The 22,383-nt window shown below is 40.4% G+C and overlaps 1 protein-coding gene across 1 annotated transcript in view; it reads left to right on the top strand.

The window, feature by feature from the left end:
* The window catches only part of POC1B (POC1 centriolar protein B), a 689,402-nt gene that overhangs the window by 193,166 nt on the left and 473,853 nt on the right, over positions 1 to 22,383 (top strand). The window contains exons 8-9 of the mRNA XM_053719233.1: positions 18,495 to 19,344; positions 19,992 to 20,265. Coding sequence (XP_053575208.1) covers positions 18,495 to 19,344; positions 19,992 to 20,265 — 1,124 coding nt within the window. The remainder of the gene's footprint in view (positions 1 to 18,494; positions 19,345 to 19,991; positions 20,266 to 22,383) is intronic.

Genomic DNA, 22,383 nt, shown 5'->3' on the forward strand with positions numbered 1-22,383 from the left:
AAAGCTTACTTATGTTCAGGTAATCTTCTTAGACCTGCTATATCTTTGGCGGATGTTGCTGCAACTTCAACTTTCTGGTTGGAAGCTTTAGCACAACAAGTAACAGATCATAATACTCATAGCATTGTTAATCTTCTTCAACATGCTAATAACTTTATTTGTGATGCCATCTTTGATATCATTAGGGTTGATGTTAGGTATATGTCTTTAGCTATTTTTAGCTAGAAGAGCTTTATGGCTTAAAACTTGGAATGCTGATATGTCTTCTAAGTCAACTTTGCTTTCCCTTTCTTTCCAGGGTAATAAATTGTTTGGTTCACAGTTGGATTCTATTATTTCAACTGTTACTGGAGGGAAAGGAACTTTTTTACCACACGATAAAAGATCTAAGGGTAAATTTAGGTCTGCTAATCGTTTTCGTTCCTTTTGTCACAATAAGGAACAAAAACCTGATCCTTCCTCTACAGGAGCAGTATCAGTTTGGAAACCATCTCCAGTCTGGAATAAATCCAAGCCTTTTAGAAAGCCAAAGCCAGCTCCCAAGTCCACATGAAGGTGCGGCCCTCATTCCAGCCCAGCTGGTAGGGGGCAGATTACGATTTTTCAAAGAAATTTGGATCACTTCGATTCACAATCTTTGGATTCAGAATATTGTTTCACAAGGGTACAGAATAGGCTTCAAGATAAGGCCTCCTGCAAAAAGATTTTTTCTTTCCCATGTCCCAATAAATCCAGTGAAGGCTCAAGCATTTCTGAAATGTGTTTCAGATCTAGAACTGGCTGGAGTAATTGTGCCAGTTCCAGTTTTGGAACAGGGGCTGGGGTTTTACTCAAATCTCTTCATTGTACCAAAGAAGGAGAATTCCTTCAGACCAGTTCTGGATCTAAAAATATTGAATCGTAATGTAAGGATTCCAACATTCAAAATGGTAACTATAAGGACTATTCTGCCTTTTGTTCAGCAAGGGCATTATATGTCCACAATAGATTTACAGGATGCATATCTGCATATTCCGATTCATCCAGATCACTATCAGTTTCTGAGATTCTCTTTTCTAGACAAGCATTACCAGTTTGTGGCTCTGCCGTTTGGCCTAGCAACAGCTCCAATGATTTTTACAAAGGTTCTCGGTGCCCTTCTATCTGTAATCAGAGAACAGGGTATTGTGGTATTTCCTTATTTGGACGATATCTTGGTACTTGCTCAGTCTTCACATTTAGCAGAATCTCATACGAATCGACTTGTATCGTTTCTTCGAGAACATGGTTGGAGGATCAATTTACCAAAGAGTTTGTTGATTCCTCAGACAAGGGTAACCTTTTTAGGTTTCCAGATAGATTCAGTGTCCATGTCTCTATCGCTGATGGACAAGAGACGTCTAAAATTGGTTTCAGCTTGTCGAAACCTTCAGTCTCAATCATTCCCTTCGGTAGCCTTATGCATGGAAATTTTAGGTCTTATGACTGCTGCATCGGACGCGATCCCCTTTGCTCGTTTTCACATGCGACCTCTTCAGCTCTGTATGCTGAACCAGTGGTGCAGGGATTATACAAAGATATCACAATTAATATCTTTAAAACCGATTGTACGACACTCTCTGACGTGGTGGACAGACCACCTTCGTTTAGTTCAGGGGGCTTCTTTTGTTCTTCCGACCTGGACTGTGATCTCAACAGATGCAAGTCTGACAGGTTGGGGAGCTGTATGGGGGTCTCTGACAGCACAAGGGGTTTGGGAATCTCAGGAGGCGAGATTACCAATCAACATTTTGGAACTCCGTGCAATTTTCAGAGCTCTTCAGTCGTGGCCTCTTCTAAAGAAAGTCGTTCATTTGTTTTCAGATGGACAATGTCACAACCGTGGCATATGTCAATCATCAAGGAGGGACTCACAGTCCTCTGGCTATGAAAGAAGTATCTCGAATACTTGTATGGGCGGAATCCAGCTCCTGTCTAATTTCTGCGGTTCATATCCCAGGTATAGACAATTGGGAAGCGGATTATCTCAGTCGCCAAACATTACATCCGGGCGAATGGTCTCTTCACCCAGAGGTATTTCGTCAGATTGTTCAAATGTGGGGACTTCCAGAAATAGATCTGATGGCTTCTCATCTAAACAAGAAGCTTCCCAGGTATCTGTCCAGATCCAGGGATCCTCAGGCGGAAGCAGTGGATGCATTGTCACTTCCTTGGAAGTATCATCCTGCCTATATCTTTCCGCCTCTAGTTCTTCTTCCAAGAGTGATTTCCAAGATTCTAAAGGAGCGTTCGTTTGTTCTGCTGGTGGCTCCAGCATGGCCTCACAGGTTTTGGTATGCGGATCTTGTCCGGATGGCTACTTGCCAACCGTGGACTCTTCCGTTAAGACCAGACCTTCTTTCGCAAGGTCCTTTTTTCCATCAGGATCTCAAATCCTTAAATTTGAAGGTATGGAGATTGAACGCTTGATTCTCAGTCATAGAGGTTTCTCTGACTCCGTAATTAATACTATGTTACAGGCTTGTAAATCTGTATCTAGGAAGATATATTATCGAGTCTGGAAGGCTTACATTTCTTGGTGTTCTTCTCATCATTTTTCTTGGCATTCTTTTAGAATTCCTAGAATTTTACAGTTTCTTCAGGATGGTTTGGATAAAGGTTTGTCTGCAAGTTCCTTGAAAGGACAAATCTCTGCTCTTTCTGTTCTTTTTCACAGATTACTAATCTTCCTGATATTCATTGTTTTGTACAGGCTTTGGTTCATATAAAACCTGTCATTAAGTAAATTTTTCCTCCTTGGAGTTTGAATTTGGTTCTGGGGGCTCTTCAAGCTCCTCCGTTTGAACCTATGCATTCGCTGGATATTAAATTACTTTCTCGGAAAGTTTTGTTTCTTTTGGCCATCTCTTCTGCTAGAAGAGTTTCTGAATGATCTGCTCTTTCTTGTGAGTCTCCTTTTCTGATTTTTAATCAGGATAAGGCGGTGTTGCGAACTTCATTTAAATTTTTACCTAAGGTTGTGAATTCTAACAACATTAGTAGAGAAATTGTGGTTCCTTCATTGTGTCCTAATCCTAAGAACTCTAAGGAAAGATCGTTGCATTCTTTGGATGTAGTTAGAGCTTTGAAATATTATGTTGAAGCTACTAGTCTATTTGTTATCTTTTCTGGTTCTAGGAAAGGTCAGAAGGCTTCTGCCATTTCTTTGGCATCTTGGTTAAAGTCTTTGATTCATCATGCTTACGTTGAGTCTGATAGAACTCCGCCTCAAAGGATTACAGCTCATTCGACTAGGTCAGTCTCTACTTCCTGGGCATTTAGGAATGAAGCTTCGGTTGATCAGATTTGCAAAGCAGCAACTTGGTCTTCTTTGCATACTTTTACTAAATTCTACCATTTTGATGTGTTTTCTTCTTCTGAAGCAGTCTTTGGTAGAAAAGTACTTCAGGCAGCTGTTTCAGTTTGATTCTTCTGCTTATAATTTCAGTTTTTTTCATTATAAGATTTAAACTTTGTTTTGGGGTGTGGATTATTTTTCAGCGGAATTGGCTGTTTTTATTTTATCCTTCCCTCTCTAGTGACTCTTGCGTGGAATATTCACATCTTGGGTATTCATTATCCCATACGTCACTAGCTCATGGACTCTTGCTAATTACATGAAAGAAAACATAATTTATGTAAGAACTTACCTGATAAATTCATTTCTTTATTATTAGCAAGAGTCCATGAGGCCCACCCTTTTTGTGGGGGTTATGATTTTTTTGTATAAAGCACAATTATTCCAATTTCTTATTTTTTATGCTCTCGCACTTTTTTCTTATCACCCCACTTCTTGGCTATTCGTTAAACTGATTTGTGGGTGTGGTGAGGGGTGTATTTATAGGCATTTTGAGGTTTGGGAAACTTTGCCCCTCCTGGTAGGAATGTATATCCCATACGTCACTAGCTCATGAACTCTTGCTAATATCAAAGAAATTAATTTATCAGGTAAGTTCTTACATAAATTATGTTTTTTTTTCATTCAGTGTCCTCTAGAGCTTGGGTATTTGTTCCCACAAGTAATGAATGAAGCAGTGGACTCTCCTCCCATTAAGATGGAAAAACATAAATTATGCTTACCTGATAATTTCATTTCCATCTGTGGGAGGTGAGTCCACTGCTCCCGCCCATTTTCTCCTGTGGGCAGACCTAAATTTAATTTTTTTTTTTAAATCTTTTTATTAAGAGTAACATAGGTGAAAAGCAACATTTACATCTGTTGAGTACGGGTCAAGCCCAAACGCAGTTGGGGACATTATCATCCAATATCTCTCATCATAACAGTAGCCCAAATGTCTTTCAAATACATATGAAACAAATAGTATTCACCAGGAGTTAACTCTTGAATTTTGAATTTTTTATAAACCTTCCCATGACCCCCCTCCCAACTCTACCAACTTGAAATAACAAATCCCAGATCCCTCCCCCCTCCTACAACTTAGATCCGAAGGCCCTACTAGGGTATTCTATTAAGTCTCCTATTGGTGCACAGTGTGAGAAAAAAAAAAAAAGGGGGGGGTGGAGAAGTTTTCCCCCCCCTCTCCCCCGTCATCTCCCCCTTTCCTACTGGATTTTAGGAGTCATTGAAAGTGAATATGTGTGTCCACTCCCCCCTCAAAGAGCCTTCCAAGAACACCTCGGTGTGACGAAACGGCAGCAGTATCTGTCTTTGAATCTGCAGCTCAAAGGTCAGTATCAGTCTTCGCCATTTCTTTAGGAACAAGTTAAGCCTGTTACCAACATCTACCCTAGCGTCTATCTGCTCTATAAATAGTTGGGCTTTCAGAAGATTGCGAAAGTATGCTATAGTAGGTCTTGCCTTTTTAGTCCAGTGATTTAGAATACATTTTCGTGCAAGTAAAATAATCATGGTCAGTTCCATGTCACATTGATTGTATTGGGCATCCCAGGTCAGAAAAAGGATATCAGTGAGCTTAAGAGAAATTGGGACTTTCATTTTTTGTTAATCCAATATTGTAATTGGTGCCAGAATTGCCTTATCACCGTGCACTCCCATATACAGTGCAGTAGACGGGGGGGCCTCTGCCGAATACTTAGAGCATTTATTAGGGTGATCCGGTACCCACTTAGCCAGTACTATTCAGGGTCAGATAAGGTCCTATGCAGGGAATTTTGTTTGTGTTCATCTGAGAATTCGCAGACGAGAGTGGTCTTTCTGACTTTTTCTAGTGGCCCCCCGGGCTCCATCCACGTAATCCCGTGACTCCCTCCTGTTTCCCATCCCAATATGGCCGTAAGAAACAAGGATGCACTTCAACAGTCTGTCCTTTGTCGAATATTGGTTATTTCCTGACAGAGAAAATTCTACCCATTTAAAGACGTGACTGCGTTAATCGAAAGGGGTTCCGTCAGAAGTTCGGAGTGTTTCTAAGTAGCGTATCCAATAATGCGCGCCTGCAAGGTATGGCATAAAGTTGAGCCTTCGGGAAGATTAAACTACCCTTTGTCAGCATAAGAAAGGATTTTATGGATCTGCTCAAAGGTCGTCCTAAACAAAGACCCCATCCGAGCGCAAACCCAGCTTGTCCCAGTGGTCAAAGGGCTTCATATCAGCTCCCGCTGGGACATCCGGATTATTGTGAAACGGAAGAAAGACAGAGCTATGGCAGCTCTTCTTCAGAAACTTATGAGCTTGTTGCCAGGCTCTTAGGGGGTCACGATATAGGAAGTTCAAACCTACTGATTTAGCCGCTCCCGTCTTTGCCATATGTGGCAAGTAAGCTAAGTAGAATTCCCCCAAAGCAGCACTTTCCAGGCTGGATTTATAAAAGTGTTGTGTGCCCATCTGCCAGTCCACCACCAATCGTATCAACGCCGCCCAGTTGTAGAGCTTGAAGTCCAGAAGGGAGAGACCCCCCTTTAGGTAGGGCATGGATAGCTTGTCTGCAGATATTCAGGGTTTGCCCCCTCTCCAGACAAAGCATCTGGTTGCCGCATTTAGCATCTTCACATCCGCTTTAGTCAGCAACAAAGGTAGCATGAGTAATGGGTATAGGAGACGCGGGAGGATCACCATCTTCACCAGGCTGATCCTACCTGACAATGACACAGGGAGAGACCTCCAGCTTCTCATCAAGCTACAGAACTTGACACATAGGGGAGTTAGGTTCATGGAGTATATCTTGTTAGGGTTGACAGGAATATGGATTCCCAGTAGGTTAGACTCCGGGAGGGCTGTTGCAAACGGGTAGTCATGCATGTTTCCTTTTTTTTTGTTCAACCACAAGATTTCCGATTTCTGCATATTGACCTTGTACCCCGAAAAGGAGCCAAAGTCGTGAAGCGTTCGTAAAATGGACAGATATGTATGCTTGGATCTTGTACAAACAACATCATGTCGTCTGCATAAACTGCCAACTGTTGGGGGTCGCCTTCTATATCAATACCAGGGAAGACCTGGCGTAACTTTGTCGCCAGTGGTTCCAGTGCCAGATTGAATAGCAGTGGGGATAAGGGGCAGCCTTGTCAGGTGCCTCGCCCAAGCGTCACTGTACTAGGAACATGTTATTTACACTAATATTGGTGGTGGGGGAGGAATACAAGTTTTTAAGAAAGGACGTGAAGGGACCCAAAATGTTGAACTGTGTCATAGTGTGGAACAAGTGACTCCACTCTACTCGGTCGAAGGCCTTCTCTGCGTCCAAGGACAGCAGGAAGGCCTCCGGAAGTGGCCTAATGAAACCAGCCTGATTTCCACTCCAACACTGAGTTGACACTGTGTAGACATGACTTGCTGCAGTGTGGAAACTGGTTAGTATAGGAACGGTCTGATGTGGGACACCTTCTCCTGTTCCCACATTGCTGGATCCAGTATACACAGTCCATCAAGACATAGAGTCCTCTACCTTGGGTATCCTGGTTAGCCGGTTCAGCCAGCTGGTTTGCTGTGAATACCAGCCTGCCCCTATAGGCACATTGGAGTGCCTTTTCACATTGTGAGTACCCTGCACATGTCTTATATTTGTCGTTGGCTTCTTCAGATTCACACATACGGCGCCTCTTTCCTGTGTTTGATTTTTGATTTCCACTCCAGAAGTATTGCGTCAGATGCAATACTCGGCGGATATTAACCACCGGTGACCTCGCAAACATGAAGCCAGTCTGGTCCTCGTGGATTAGCTCCGGTAAGATAAATTTAAGACGCTCCGCCAGAAGTTTCGTCAGAATCTTATAGTCCGCATTGAGCAGCGATATCGGCCTATAAGATTCAGGGAAAAGAGTATCCTTTCCCGCTTTAGGGATAAGAGTAATGTATGCCGCTGAGAACAAACTGGCTGGTTTGTCTGCTGCTGAGAAGTATTTCGTGAACAGATCAGTTAACACTGGAACAACCTGAGATTTCAACATTCTATAAAATTCAATGGGCAGGCCATCAGGGCCGGCCGCTTTGCCCAGTGCCAAAGACGAAATCGTCCTGTCTACCTCTTCTTTAGAGATAGGAGCGTTCAATTTATTCAATTGTTCTTCTGAGATCTGTGGTAATTTAATAGAGCCCCAGAAATCTTTTAGGGCCTCATCAGAGCAGGTTAGATCACTGGTGTAGAGTCTAGAGTAATACGAAGCAAATGCTTCTGCTATTCCCTTGGGATCTCTGACCACTCTTTCCCCATCTCTGAGTGCAGGTATAAAGCGCCTTGAGGTCTTAAGATTGACCAGGGAGGCCAAGAGCCTACCCGATCTATCTCCATATCTGTAGTATTTTCCCCTACTCCTTAAAAGAGTCTGAGATGCCTGATAAGCCAGAAGCGCATCATATTCCTTTTTGGTAGATATGTATGTTTGGTGGTGTAATCTTTTGGGTCTATTACAATATTTTGAATAAGAGGCATTTAGCTCTTTTCTGAGCTTTTCCAGTCTTTCTGCATGCATTTTTTTTTTTGCGGGATAGAAAGGCCAGAATGTTCCCCGCGAGTACCACCTTCGCAGTTTGCCAGAAGAGTTCTGGAGTTGCGAGGTGTAGCGCGTTGGTATAGCAAAAGTCATCCCAACTTGTGACCATATATTGTTGAAACTCTTGGGATGTAACTAAGTATTGTGGGAACCTAAAGGTCCGCCGATCCCTAGGTGGGTCCAGGGCATCAAGGAAAAGCCCCACAGGGGCATGATCAGATACTACCACTTCTCCTATCTTGGAATCAATGATCCTTGGGATCAAGGAGTTGGAGGTGAGAAACAAATCAATGCGGGACATTGTGGGCAAAGCCCGGGAGACACAAGTATAGTCCTTGCCGTTCGGGTTTAGCTCGCGCCAAATATCAACCACATCTAATGATGTGGTTAGAGCCTGGAATATCTCAGATTCAAATTTACCCTCGGATTTAACCTGCATTCCAGACTTGACCCCTGAGGTATCTCTAAGCCTGTCACGTTTTGGGTCGGGGGCCAGATTAAAGTCTCCTCCAATAATGAGAGCAGAGCCCAAAAATGGGGTCAGAACTTCAGTCAGATTTTCCCAGAAGGTCCTGTCTTTTTGATTCGGGGCGTCGATGTTACATAGAACATACTTCTTGTTGGCTATCGTAGTCTGTACAATAATGTAACGTCCGTCTGTGTCTTTCGTCACTATAGTGTCTGAGAGTTCTAACTTCTTCCCAAAAAGGATTGCCACGCCTCTACTGGCACTCCTGTATGAAACAAATTCCACTCTCCCCACCCAGTCCCTTTCCAGCTTAGCGTGTTCAGTATCGGAGAGGTGCGTCTCCTGCAGAAACGCTATGTCAGCCTTTTTTTTCCTCAACTGAGTCAGTATTGTTTTTCTCTTAATAGGGGAGTGGACCCCCCCACATTCCAAGTGTATATATTAAATTATGGTCTTAGATAGGACACCTTGTGAGAGATAGGGAGAGAGAGGAGGGGGAAAAAAAAAAGGGGGGAGGGAGAGGGATTAAATAACATAAAATAACATGAAACAAAACGACATAAAATAGATAAGATAGAATAAAATAAAAAGTCTTCACACTGTCACGTACCTCCCAGTGGACCCCGTCTTCTCAGCACAATGCAAGCTCTAGTAGGCTACAAAAGAAAGGCATAAAAAAAAAACATCAGAAAACAGGTCATTAGCTTATTAACGACAAGACATCTTATATGACAAAGAGAAGTATTATAACCTGTCAGCCCTAGCATAGATTGCGTGGTGGATGTAAGGAGCCAGAGGCACAGCTCCTGCGTGGGCCTATCTGGGCCCTTTATTCTCGGGCTAGACCTATAGAGAGCTAGGAATAAACATATTAACAAATCTGTAACCTTTGAAAACCATAATCCCTGAGTATTTCTGGCAAGGCACCATGAGAGTAGTATGCATCTATCATTGGTCCCAGGGAACACAGAGAACAAAACAAGAAAATAAATGCAATTTTGACAAAGAAAACCCCCCCACCAAAACAGTAAACCTAAATACAATTTTAGTAAGTTACACCTCTGGGGAGTCGCCCCATTTCCAGGCGGCACCCTCACATTTTTGGCCAATGAAGCCATTCAAGTCCTTGAAGTAAGAAACATGTAATTATTACCGGCCCGTTAAGCCTCATCACCCCTCATCTCTTCTAGCTCTGCCAGGGCTCCTGGAGCCGTTTTCTGCATCTAGGTATTCCTGAGCTGCTTGTAGAGAATCGAAAAATTTAGGGCCTCTAGGGGTAGGGATTTTAAGCTTGGCAGGGTAGATTAGATAAGCTTGTCTGCCCTCTCTATGAAGTTTTGAGCATATAGAGGAGAACTCCCTGCGCCTTTTCATTAGATCTACTGAATAATCCTGAAACAACAGAAGCCTGGAGTCCTCAAAAGTCAGGTCCTCCATTCTTCTGTAAGCCCTCAGGATAGTGAGTTTAGTCTGGAAGTGGAGAAATTTAATCATGACTCGGCGAGCTTGGGCATTACGGTCCATTGCAGGCTTTTCTGGGCCTACCCTATGAGCCCTCTCTACACTACCTACAAGGTTGTCAGATGGAATACCCAGCAGTGATGGGAGAACGGTTTCTACAAATTTTAATATATCTGCTGGTTTTACCGACTCGGGGAGCCCCAGCAGACGGACATTATTGCGCCGCGAGCGGTTTTCTAAGTCGTCAATTTTTTGCTGTAAGGCCAGGGAGTGCTTTTCTAGAGCCTCCAATTTACTCGTATTAACAATCTGCGTGTCCTCAAGGTCAGAGATCCTTGTCTCTGCTTCAGTTACTCTCGTGGAGAACTGCTTCACCTCTTCTGCTAAGGTGTCTACTCCTTTTTGCAAGTTTTCTATCTTGGGTAAAAACAGAGTGGAAATTTGCTTAACAATCGGGTGGGGGTCAAGCAGAGAGAGGTATCATGTTGAATTTCATATGAAGGTCCCTGGCTTACATTGTCTAGTTCCTGTTTAGCTCTGCGTTCCGCATTCTTGTTGCGACTCGCCATTAAGTCTTGAATAAGGTATTTCTCCATACACATAAACTCTAGACTCTAACTTAAGATAAAGTAATTTTTATTGTTTTGTAATGAAAGCATAATAACATAAAGAAGATAAAAAAAAAAGACAAATCGAAATGGTACATATCCTGGTTCCCAATTAGTACATGGCAAGGAAAATAATACAAGTTACGAAATATAAAAACAGCCACTTACCAAGTCATATATTATGGGGTCATTTTTATACATGAAACCTGTTAACATCATTCCCTACGAAACAAAAGTTAATGAAATGGAGGATCTCCAGTTTAAAGCTAAGTCTGAAATGTTTCTGGGTACAATTTAAAACGATTTGACCCGGTCAAACAATATATTACCAGGAAATGAAACAGCGTAATAAAGGATTGGTAGAAAGAGGAAAGAATTAAGTAGAGTAAAGAAAAAGGGGGGGAAACAGGAAACATAGAAGGGAATATCTCCTGACCACATCGCTCTGTTTTTAAAGCTTATTATATATAGGTTATTCGTGTCACCTAATTACTCAAGTTTTACCTGACACATCGGGAAGGTTTTGCCCTCCAAAGAGTAGGACACTCTATGTGAGGGACTCTATTGAAATAAATTGGTGTATTAGGACGTGTTGTGTAAGATCCAATAATACCAAACCTTCTGAAAGGTTTCTTGGGTGTCTAGGAAGAAGGCTGCCTGTTCTGACATATTGTAATAGAATCTAAGCTTAAGTTTGATTTCTTCCCAAGACGGGGCGCCCTCTTTCCAATGGCGGGCTATACACACCCTAGTCGCAGTGCATGCTATCTTGATAAACAAGTTGATGTATTTATTAAATTCTCTAAATCTTACGTGGAGTAAAGCTTGTTCCATGGTAAGCTTGATTGGGCTATCTAAAATATGGCTTAGAAACCGGGATAGTTGGTTCCATACTCTGTGAGTATAAAAACAGTCCCACCACATATGTTTATAGTCACCTTCCTCTCCGCAGCCTCTATAACAAAGTCTAGATCTGTTTTTAGAGGAGTGTGAGGTTATCTGTGGAGTTAGGTACCAACGAAAGTTGGTTTTAATGCAGTTCTCCCGCATGTCTGCACTCAGTAATCCTTTCCCTGCATTAAATAGAGTTATGTGCCAATCCTGGATCTCTAGTTCCTTGCTGATATCATTTTCCTATTTAATTTGTAAGGTGGTTTTGGAGTTTATTGAGGCTAGTTGGATTGCGTGATAAAGCCTTGAGATGGTGTTCTTGGGTCTGGATGAGGCGCTGCACAGATTCTCTAACGTGGAGGGCAAGTTTTTAGTAATAGAGGGCAAAAGAGGGTGGATGATGGAAGTAAGTTGTAAATATAGAAACCAGTCTAATTTGACTGGCTGTAGTTTGTCTTGTAGTTGTGCGTAGCTCATCACTTTGCCCCCTTCTATGAGGTCTGCTATTCTATAAAGTCCTCTGTTTCCCCATTTCTTTAAAGTGGGGACCAGTTCCTGCCTAACTAGACATGTAAGTGTGGTTTTAATGGAATGTAGGGGGAGTAGAGCCAGTGAGGTGGTCAACTTGGACCATTGTTTGATCATGTAGTCTATTACTGAGTATTCATGTTGCTTCCTATTAAGGCACCGTTTAGGGTTCCAAAGAATCATCTCGCGTGGGGTAAGCCCTGCAATGTCTGATTCCATTTGTGTCCATATAATGTCTCCAAGGAAGGAAATGGTTGTCACTAAAGTCCGTGTGTAGTATAGTAAGCCAAGCCTGGCACCGGGACTTAATATAACACAAACACCCCCAAACAATTGTATAGTGAGCCAAAGTAGAGAGGTGTACCTGTAGCACCGAAGTGAGAAAGTCCTTGTAACAACGGAACAACATCCGATGGCAGCGTGTCTGCCGACTTCTCTTCCTTCCGCCTCTCGCAAAACCCGGTCTGCAGCTCGATACGCGTCACCGCGTGACGTAGGAGAAAGGGGGTGTGTGCGAAAGTCAGCGTATTCACCCGGTCCGGCAGCAGAAGAGGAGTTAGAGACCTGGGCTCAAATGCTGGTAAAAGACATCACAAATGAAGAAGTGGAGTCCCAGGTGAATATAGTAAAAACAGTCCTTTATTATAAACGTTTAAAACGGAAATTCTTGTGAGACGCAGCTCACTCGGTCCCAACAACAGCCTTGGAGAGGAGTAGAAAGAGCGTAGCACCAGTGGCTTACATGTTTCGGCTAAATGCCGTAATCATAGCCTAAGGTGCTATGTCTCTAAGGTAGTTAAGACAGGTAGAAAACAATCTGATTGGCTAAAACACTGAAAGTGTAATTAAAAGAAACGCCCAATCTAGCACATCCTGATTATACAATTAAATTAACCCTATGTATGTCTTACCTATATGATTTACAAAATACAAAGTATATGACAGCAAGTATATATTTAGGAATATAATCGTGATGGAGAATGACACAATAGCAACTAGGAGAATGGCACATTGATGAAATATGGCTGAAAAGAAAGAACCTATATTTCAGTTAATGGCAAGCTGGAATATACAGCTTACAATAGCTTCGATAAATATATTAACTGAATAGGTATAGTGAGTTGGTATAGATACCAACTCACTAAAAATACAAAAATACAAACATACAAAAGATGGTCCATGTCACAGACATAGTACCCATAGTTAGTATATCAGTAATCTGTTACATGTGATGTTCAGAAAAGTCAAAGCAAAAATACACATGGATGTATGTGAATATATGAATATAGAATATGGACAAAAGGGGGTAAAAGGGAGCAAGTTACAGGTCACTAACACTATATAAAAGTATGTGTGATATAAACAGCAGGAATATGTCAATATCATGCAAGGACCACTCATAAATACCCCCTCTGTCTATAGCTATGTTAACGATGTGTAGTATGTAAATATGTAGATTTGTAGATATGTAAATATGTGTTGATTCACTCCCAAAAATTGATCAAATCAAATTTGGAGTTCAGACCCTGAGGGAGTCTGGTTTTTAATTGAAAGATCCAATAGGTTTCACGTTTAGCTAAAACTTTGTCTATATCACCCCCCCTATTGGGGACTTTGGCTTGTTCAATAGCTGTCCATCTGAAGGAGTCTAGGCTACAATTGTGTTTGGTGGCAAAATGTTGCACTAGGGGAGTTGTGGCCTTACCCCTTGTTAGGGAGGAGATATGTTCTCTTATTCTTGAGTTGACGTCCCTAGACGTGAGACCAACATATTGAACATTGCAGAAAATGCAAGTGACAAGGTATATGACATAGGTACTGGTACAGTTTAAACAGGATTTGATGGAATAGGTAGTCCCTGTTACTGTAGATTTAAATTCACTCGTGGTTTGTACATAGTCACATGGTCTACACTTTTTGTGTCCACATTTATACATGCCCTGATGTCTCAACCAAGAGCTAGTATGTTGTGTTGTGGGCCTAAGTTGTGTAGGAGAAAGTATAGAAGCTAGAGTGGCGCACTTCTTATAAGAGCATCTAATACCATTTTTTACTACATCAGTTAACTTGTCATCTGCAATTAGTAGGGGAAAGTGTTTTTTGATTATATTGCAAACTTCATGGTATTGAGCACTATATTCAGTAACAAAATGTACACCTTGAAAGTTACTATTTGTGTTCTTGCATCTATCAAGTAGCATAGACTGTCTGGGGATAAGGTCCACCTGTTGTCTTGCCTGTTTAATATGTCTTTTGGAGTATTGTCTAGATCTAAGTCTATTTTCTAGTAGACTTGCCTCATGTTTGTAATCTTCCTCTTTGCAGCAATTCCTTTTTATCCTCATAAACTGGCCTTTGGCCACAGCATAGGCAGTGTTGGTAGGATGACAGGAATTTGCATGCAAAAGAGTATTGCCTGTTATTGGCTTGCGAAAGACCTTTGTGGAAATTGTGCCATCACGATTGCCACTTAGGGTTAGGTCAAGGTAGTCAATGTTGACAGTATCAGAGATGAAGGTGAAACTCAAGTTCAACTCATTCTGATTCAGCCAAGAGACAAATATAGGCACCTCATCTATAGGTCCAGACCAAATGCAAAGCAGGTCATCTATGTATCTCTTATAGAAATACATAGATGACCTGTAGGGATTACCATCTCCATAGATGCAATTGATTTCCCAATAACCAAGGTACAGATTCGCATAAGAGGGGGCAAATTTCGCCCCCATTGCTGTACCTCTTTTCTGGAGGTAGTAGTCAGTCTCAAAACAGAAAAAATTGTGTGTAAGTAAAAATTCCAACACACGGATGATGAAGGTTTGAAAGTCTTCAGTATAATCTGTATAGTTTATTAAAAAGTACTTTATGGCCTTGATACCTTCTGAGTGGGGTATAGATGAGTACAAAGAGACTGCATCTATTGTAACCCACACAAAACTATCTTTCCATTTGAGATTTGACAATAGGTTGATAATGTGTTTTGTATCTTTAGTATAGGAAAGTAAGGTGTTTACTAACGGTTGCAGAATAGCATCAAGCCAAGATGAAAGTCTCTCTAATAGGGAATCTACCCCACTAACAATGGGGCGTCCCTTGACATTTGTTAAAGATTTATGAACCTTTGGAAATAGGTGGAACATGGGTGTCTTGGGATGTTGTACATACAGAAATGAAGCAGTCTGTTCGTTCAGAAACCCATGTTCCACACCATCATCCAAAATTTCAAGGAGTTCCCTTTTAAATCTAGCTGTGGGATTAGTGGTCAAAGGAATGTATTCCTGTGGATTGTGCAATTGACGGTGTGCTTCCGCTATATAATCTGATTTATCAAGGACAACAATGCTACCACCTTTATCGGCCGGACGTATGACAATACTGGTGTCATTTTGTAAAGAGGTCATAGCTTGCCTCAATCTTTTCGGCAAGTTTTGAGTATACCCTGTGGGATTGTCATTAAGAGTTTGTAAATCTCGTTCAACCCGAGAGTGAAATGTCTCTATAATCTGACCCCTACTTTGAATAGGATAAAATTTTGATTTTTCTTTAAAGGTGGCAGCATTGTTGATTGTTCCCTGATTGGAAGAAGATTCAGAGTATAAATGTTGCAAATTTAGAACATCACATGCCTCAGTAAAGGATTCTATAGTATGTGGATTCGAAGTCGGATTATCACTATACAATGTACCTTCTGAAGCATTGGCAGAAAAATGTTTTTTCAAAGTAATATTCCTGACAAGACGATTCACATCTATCATTGTCTGAAATATATCAAATTTTGTCGTAGGAGCAAAGCCTAGGCCTAAGCTAAGTAGTTCTAGCTGATCTTTAGTAAGTTGAAGGGAAGATAGATTGATAACTGAGTCTACTTGTATTTCGTTAGAGTACGATTTCCCCTCACCGCATACCTGTCTGAATTGTCTGGATTGGCTTGTAATGTAACTCCTATTCCCTGTGGTGTCTGTGCCAGAGGAAAAACCTGTTCTAGAGTGGATTGATCACACATACTATTACCAGTACCTATGTGTGTATAGGGAGTGTGTGTGTTGGTATTAGTGTTGGTAGTGACATATTTAGCTCTATGTGCACCTGTTTGTCTTTTATCTGTGGAGTTTGAGCCTAATGGTGTATTATTGACAGTGGATACAGTTTGTGGAGCCGTTTTTAGAATGCCTGACTGTTGGTTGGTCATTGTATTTATTCGTGTGAGTGTGCCCACCTCTTCCTCACTAGTAGAGAGATTTTCATCTGAAGATTTATCAGATCTGTCTGTATCGCTGTCTGAAAAAGTTACAGATTTGTTGTGTCTATTGCGATTTCTGCGTTTGCCTTTCTGTTTGTTTGGTTTAGGTGTATTGCGTCTGTATTCTCTTCTTTGTTTTTTGCTCCATAAGTAGACTGAATCCTTCAAATAATCTGTTTTATCTCTAATAAATTTGACATGTTTATTCTCCATTATTACTTGTTTGCCCTTAGCTAGAGATGTCTGTAGAATTGTGTCAAATTTAGAAAAATCAGGATCTGTGCTTCGTTTGTTGAGTTCTAATTGTAATGTATCAATCTCAGTTTTAATGTCTTGTAAATGTTGAGTTCTAATTTGGATTAATAATTGCATAAGTTGAAATGAGCATTCAGATAATACATTATTCCATGCATTTACAAAGTCTTTATCATTAGTATCTACTTCAAAAGTGGGAAACTTAAGAATCATCAGGGCATGTATAAATGTGGACACAAAAAGTGTAGACCATGTGACTATGTACAAACCACGAGTGAATTTAAATCTACAGTAACAGGGACTACCTATTCCATCAAATCCTGTTTAAACTGTACCAGTACCTATGTCATATACCTTGTCACTTGCATTTTCTGCAATGTTCAATATGTTGGTCTCACGTCTAGGGACGTCAACTCAAGAATAAGAGAACATATCTCCTCCCTAACAAGGGGTAAGGCCACAACTCCCCTAGTGCAACATTTTGCCACCAAACACAATTGTAGCCTAGACTCCTTCAGATGGACAGCTATTGAACAAGCCAAAGTCCCCAATAGGGGGGGTGATATAGACAAAGTTTTAGCTAAACGTGAAACCTATTGGATCTTTCAATTAAAAACCAGACTCCCTCAGGGTCTGAACTCCAAATTTGATTTGATCAATTTTTGGGAGTGAATCAACACATATTTACATATCTACAAATCTACATATTTACATACTACACATCGTTAACATAGCTATAGACAGAGGGGGTATTTATGAGTGGTCCTTGCATGATATTGACATATTCCTGCTGTTTATATCACACATACTTTTATATAGTGTTAGTGACCTGTAACTTGCTCCCTTTTACCCCCTTTTGTCCATATTCTATATTCATATATTCACATACATCCATGTGTATTTTTGCTTTGACTTTTCTGAACATCACATGTAACAGATTACTGATATACTAACTATGGGTACTATGTCTGTGACATGGACCATCTTTTGTATGTTTGTATTTTTGTATTTTTTGTATTTTTAGTGAGTTGGTATCTATACCAACTCACTATACCTATTCAGTTAATATATTTATCGAAGCTATTGTAAGCTGTATATTCCAGCTTGCCATTAACTGAAATATAGGTTCTTTCTTTTCAGCCATATTTCATCAATGTGCCATTCTCCTAGTTGCTATTGTGTCATTCTCCATCACGATTATATTCCTAAATATATACTTGCTGTCATATACTTTGTATTTTGTAAATCATATAGGTAAGACATACATAGGGTTAATTTAATTGTATAATCAGGATGTGCTAGATTGGGCGTTTCTTTTAATTACACTTTCAGTGTTTTAGCCAATCAGATTGTTTTCTACCTGTCTTAACTACCTTAGAGACATAGCACCTTAGGCTATGATTACGGCATTTAGCCGAAACATGTAAGCCACTGGTGCTACGCTCTTTCTACTCCTCTCCAAGGCTGTTGTTGGGACCGAGTGAGCTGCGTCTCACAAGAATTTCCGTTTTAAACGTTTATAATAAAGGACTGTTTTTACTATATTCACCTGGGACTCCACTTCTTCATTTGTGATGTCTTTTACCAGCATTTGAGCCCAGGTCTCTAACTCCTTTTCTGCTGCCGGACCGGGTGAATACGCTGACTTTCGCACACACCCCCTTTCTCCTACGTCACGCGGTGACGCGTATCGAGCTGCAGACCGGGTTTTGCGAGAGGCGGAAGGAAGAGAAGTCGGCAGACACGCTGCCATCGGATGTTGTTCCGTTGTTACAAGGACTTTCTCACTTCGGTGCTACAGGTACACCTCTCTACTTTGGCTCACTATACAATTGTTTGGGGGTGTTTGTGTTATATTAAGTCCCGGTGCCAGGCTTGGCTTACTATACTACACACGGACTTTAGTGACAACCATTTCCTTCCTTGCTTACATTGTGTCTGGGTATTTACTGGTGATACCCTGGTTCTCACTTAACATAACGTGTGTGCTATTACCGGCAGCTACATATATACGCAGGCTTTTACAAATCTTCTTTTTATGATACTATATATCTTGAGGTATATACTTGAGGAGTTACACTTTCCGGCCTAAACTGTGTTCCATATAACATAGAACATGGAAGGCCCAACACAGCCACAATTTTATTCCCTCATGTCAGCCACAGCAAGAATCCATACAGAAACTGAATGTGCAAAGATCTTTTCTGATGATCAAGGGACTTTATCGTTACCTACATTGTTTGAATCTCTGGAGAATCTCCTATTTAAAGAAATCAAAGCCCAATGGGACATTTGGACATTCCAATCCTATATAAAAGCTAAGATGATTCCAAGGGGTCTGCGAATTCTTAAGTTTCCCACTTTTGAAGTAGATACTAATGATAAAGACTTTGTAAATGCATGGAATAATGTATTATCTGAATGCTCATTTCAACTTATGCAATTATTAATCCAAATTAGAACTCAACATTTACAAGACATTAAAACTGAGATTGATACATTACAATTAGAACTCAACAAACGAAGCACAGATCCTGATTTTTCTAAATTTGACACAATTCTACAGACATCTCTAGCTAAGGGCAAACAAGTAATAATGGAGAATAAACATGTCAAATTTATTAGAGATAAAACAGATTATTTGAAGGATTCAGTCTACTTATGGAGCAAAAAACAAAGAAGAGAATACAGACGCAATACACCTAAACCAAACAAACAGAAAGGCAAACGCAGAAATTGCAATAGACACAACAAATCTGTAACTTTTTCAGACAGCGATACAGACAGATCTGATAAATCTTCAGATGAAAATCTCTCTACTAGTGAGGAAGAGGTGGGCACACTCACACGAATAAATACAATGACCAACCAACAGTCAGGCATTCTAAAAACGGCTCCACAAACTGTATCCACTGTCAATAATACACCATTAGGCTCAAACTCCACAGATAAAAGACAAACAGGTGCACATAGAGCTAAATATGTCACTACCAACACTAATACCAACACACACACTCCCTATACACACATAGGTACTGGTAATAGTATGTGTGATCAATCCACTCTAGAACAGGTTTTTCCTCTGGCACAGACACCACAGGGAATAGGAGTTACATTACAAGCCAATCCAGACAATTCAGACAGGTATCCGGTGAGGGGAAATCGTACTCTAACGAAATACAAGTAGACTCAGTTATCAATCTATCTTCCCTTCAACTTACTAAAGATCAGCTAGAACTACTTAGCTTAGGCCTAGGCTTTGCTCCTACGACAAAATTTGATAAATTTCAGATAATGATAGATGTGAATCGTCTTATCAGGAATATTACTTTGAAAAAACATTTTTCTGCCAATGCTTCAGAAGGTACATTGTATAGTGATAATCCGACTTCGAATCCACATACTATAGAATCCTTTACTGAGGCATGTGATGTTCTAAATTTGCAACATTTATACTCTGAATCTTCTTCCAATCAGGGAACAATCAACAATGCTGCCACCTTTAAAGAAAAATAAAAATTTTATCCTATTCAAAGTAGGGGTCAGATTATAGAGACATTTCACTCTCGGGTTGAACGAGATTTACAAACTCTTAATGACAATCCCACAGGGTATACTCAAAACTTGCCGAAAAGATTGAGGCAAGCTATGACCTCTTTACAAAATGACACCAGTATTGTCATACGTCCGGCCGATAAAGGTGGTAGCATTGTTGTCCTTGATAAATCAGATTATATAGCGGAAGCACACCGTCAATTGCACAATCCACAGGAATACATTCCTTTGACCACTAATCCCACAGCTAGATTTAAAAGGGAACTCCATGAAATTTTGGATGATGGTGTGGAACATGGGTTTCTGAACGAACAGACTGCTTCATTTCTGTATGTACAACATCCCAAGACACCCATGTTCCACCTATTTCCAAAGGTTCATAAATCTTTAACAAATGTCAAGGGACGCCCCATTGTTAGTGGGGTAGATTCCCTATTAGAGAGACTTTCATCTTGGCTTGATGCTATTCTGCAACCGTTAGTAAACACCTTACTTTCCTATACTAAAGATACAAAACACATTATCAACCTATTGTCAAATCTCAAATGGAAAGATAGTTTTGTGTGGGTTACAATAGATGCAGTCTCTTTGTACTCATCTATACCCCACCCAGAAGGTATCAAGGCCATAAAGTACTTTTTAATAAACTATACAGATTATACTGAAGACTTTCAAACCTTCATCATCCGTGTGTTGGAATTTTTACTTACACACAATTTTTTCTGTTTTGAGACTGACTACTACCTCCAGAAAAGAGGTACAGCAATGGGGGCGAAATTTGCCCCCTCTTATGCGAATCTGTACCTTGGTTATTGGGAAATCAATTGCATCTATGGAGATGGTAATCCCTACAGGTCATCTATGTATTTCTATAAGAGATACATAGATGACCTGCTTTGCATTTGGTCTGGACCTATAGATGAGGTGCCTAAATTTGTCTCTTGGCTGAATCAGAATGAGTTGAACTTGAGTTTCACCTTCATCTCTGATACTGTCAACATTGACTACCTTGACCTAACCCTAAGTGGCAATCGTGTTTGCACAATTTCCACAAAGGTCTTTCGCAAGCCAATAACAGGCAATACTCTTTTGCATGCAAATTCCTGTCATCCTACCAACACTGCCTATGCTGTGGCCAAAGGCCAGTTTATGAGGATAAAAAGGAATTGCAGCAAAGAGGAAGATTACAAACATGAGGCAAGTCTACTAGAAAATAGACTTAGATCTAGACAATACTCCAAAAGACATATTAAACAGGCAAGACAACAGGTGGACCTTATCCCCAGACAGTCTATGCTACTTGATAGATGCAAGAACACAAATAGTAACTTTCAAGGTGTACATTTTGTTACTGAATATAGTGCTCAATACCATGAAGTTTGCAATATAATCAAAAAACACTTTCCCCTACTAATTGCAGATGACAAGTTAACTGATGTAGTAAAAAATGGTATTAGATGCTCTTATAAGAAGTGCGCCACTCTAGCTTCTATACTTTCTCCTACACAACTTAGGCCCACAACACAACATACTAGCTCTTGGTTGAGACATCAGGGCATGTATAAATGTGGACACAAAAAGTGTAGACCATGTGACTATGTACAAACCACGAGTGAATTTAAATCTACAGTAACAGGGACTACCTATTCCATCAAATCCTGTTTAAACTGTACCAGTACCTAAGCCATATACCTTGTCACTTGCATTTTCTGCAATGTTCAATATGTTGGTCTCACGTCTAGGGACATCAACTCAAGAATAAGAGAACATATCTCCTCCCTAACAAGGGGTAAGGCCACAACTCCCCTAGTGCAACATTTTGCCACCAAACACAATTGTAGCCTAGACTCCTTCAGATGGACAGCTATTGAACAAGCCAAAGTCCCCAATAGGGGGGTGATATAGACAAAGTTTTAGCTAAACGTGAAACCTATTGGATCTTTCAATTAAAAACCAGACTCCCTCAGGGTCTGAACTCCAAATTTGATTTGATCAATTTTTGGGAGTGAATCAACACATATTTACATATCTACAAATCTACATATTTACATACTACACATCGTTAACATAGCTATAGACAGAGGGGGTATTTATGAGTGGTCCTTGCATGATATTGACATATTCCTGCTGTTTATATCACACATACTTTTATATAGTGTTAGTGACCTGTAACTTGCTCCCTTTTACCCCCTTTTGTCCATATTCTATATTCATATATTCACATACATCCATGTGTATTTTTGCTTTGACTTTTCTGAACATCACATGTAACAGATTACTGATATACTAACTATGGGTACTATGTCTGTGACATGGACCATCTTTTGTATGTTTGTATTTTTGTATTTTTTGTATTTTTAGTGAGTTGGTATCTATACCAACTCACTATACCTATTCAGTTAATATATTTATCGAAGCTATTGTAAGCTGTATATTCCAGCTTGCCA

Source organism: Bombina bombina, chromosome 6 (genome assembly GCF_027579735.1).
Source record: "Bombina bombina isolate aBomBom1 chromosome 6, aBomBom1.pri, whole genome shotgun sequence".
NCBI lineage: Eukaryota > Metazoa > Chordata > Amphibia > Anura > Bombinatoridae > Bombina > Bombina bombina.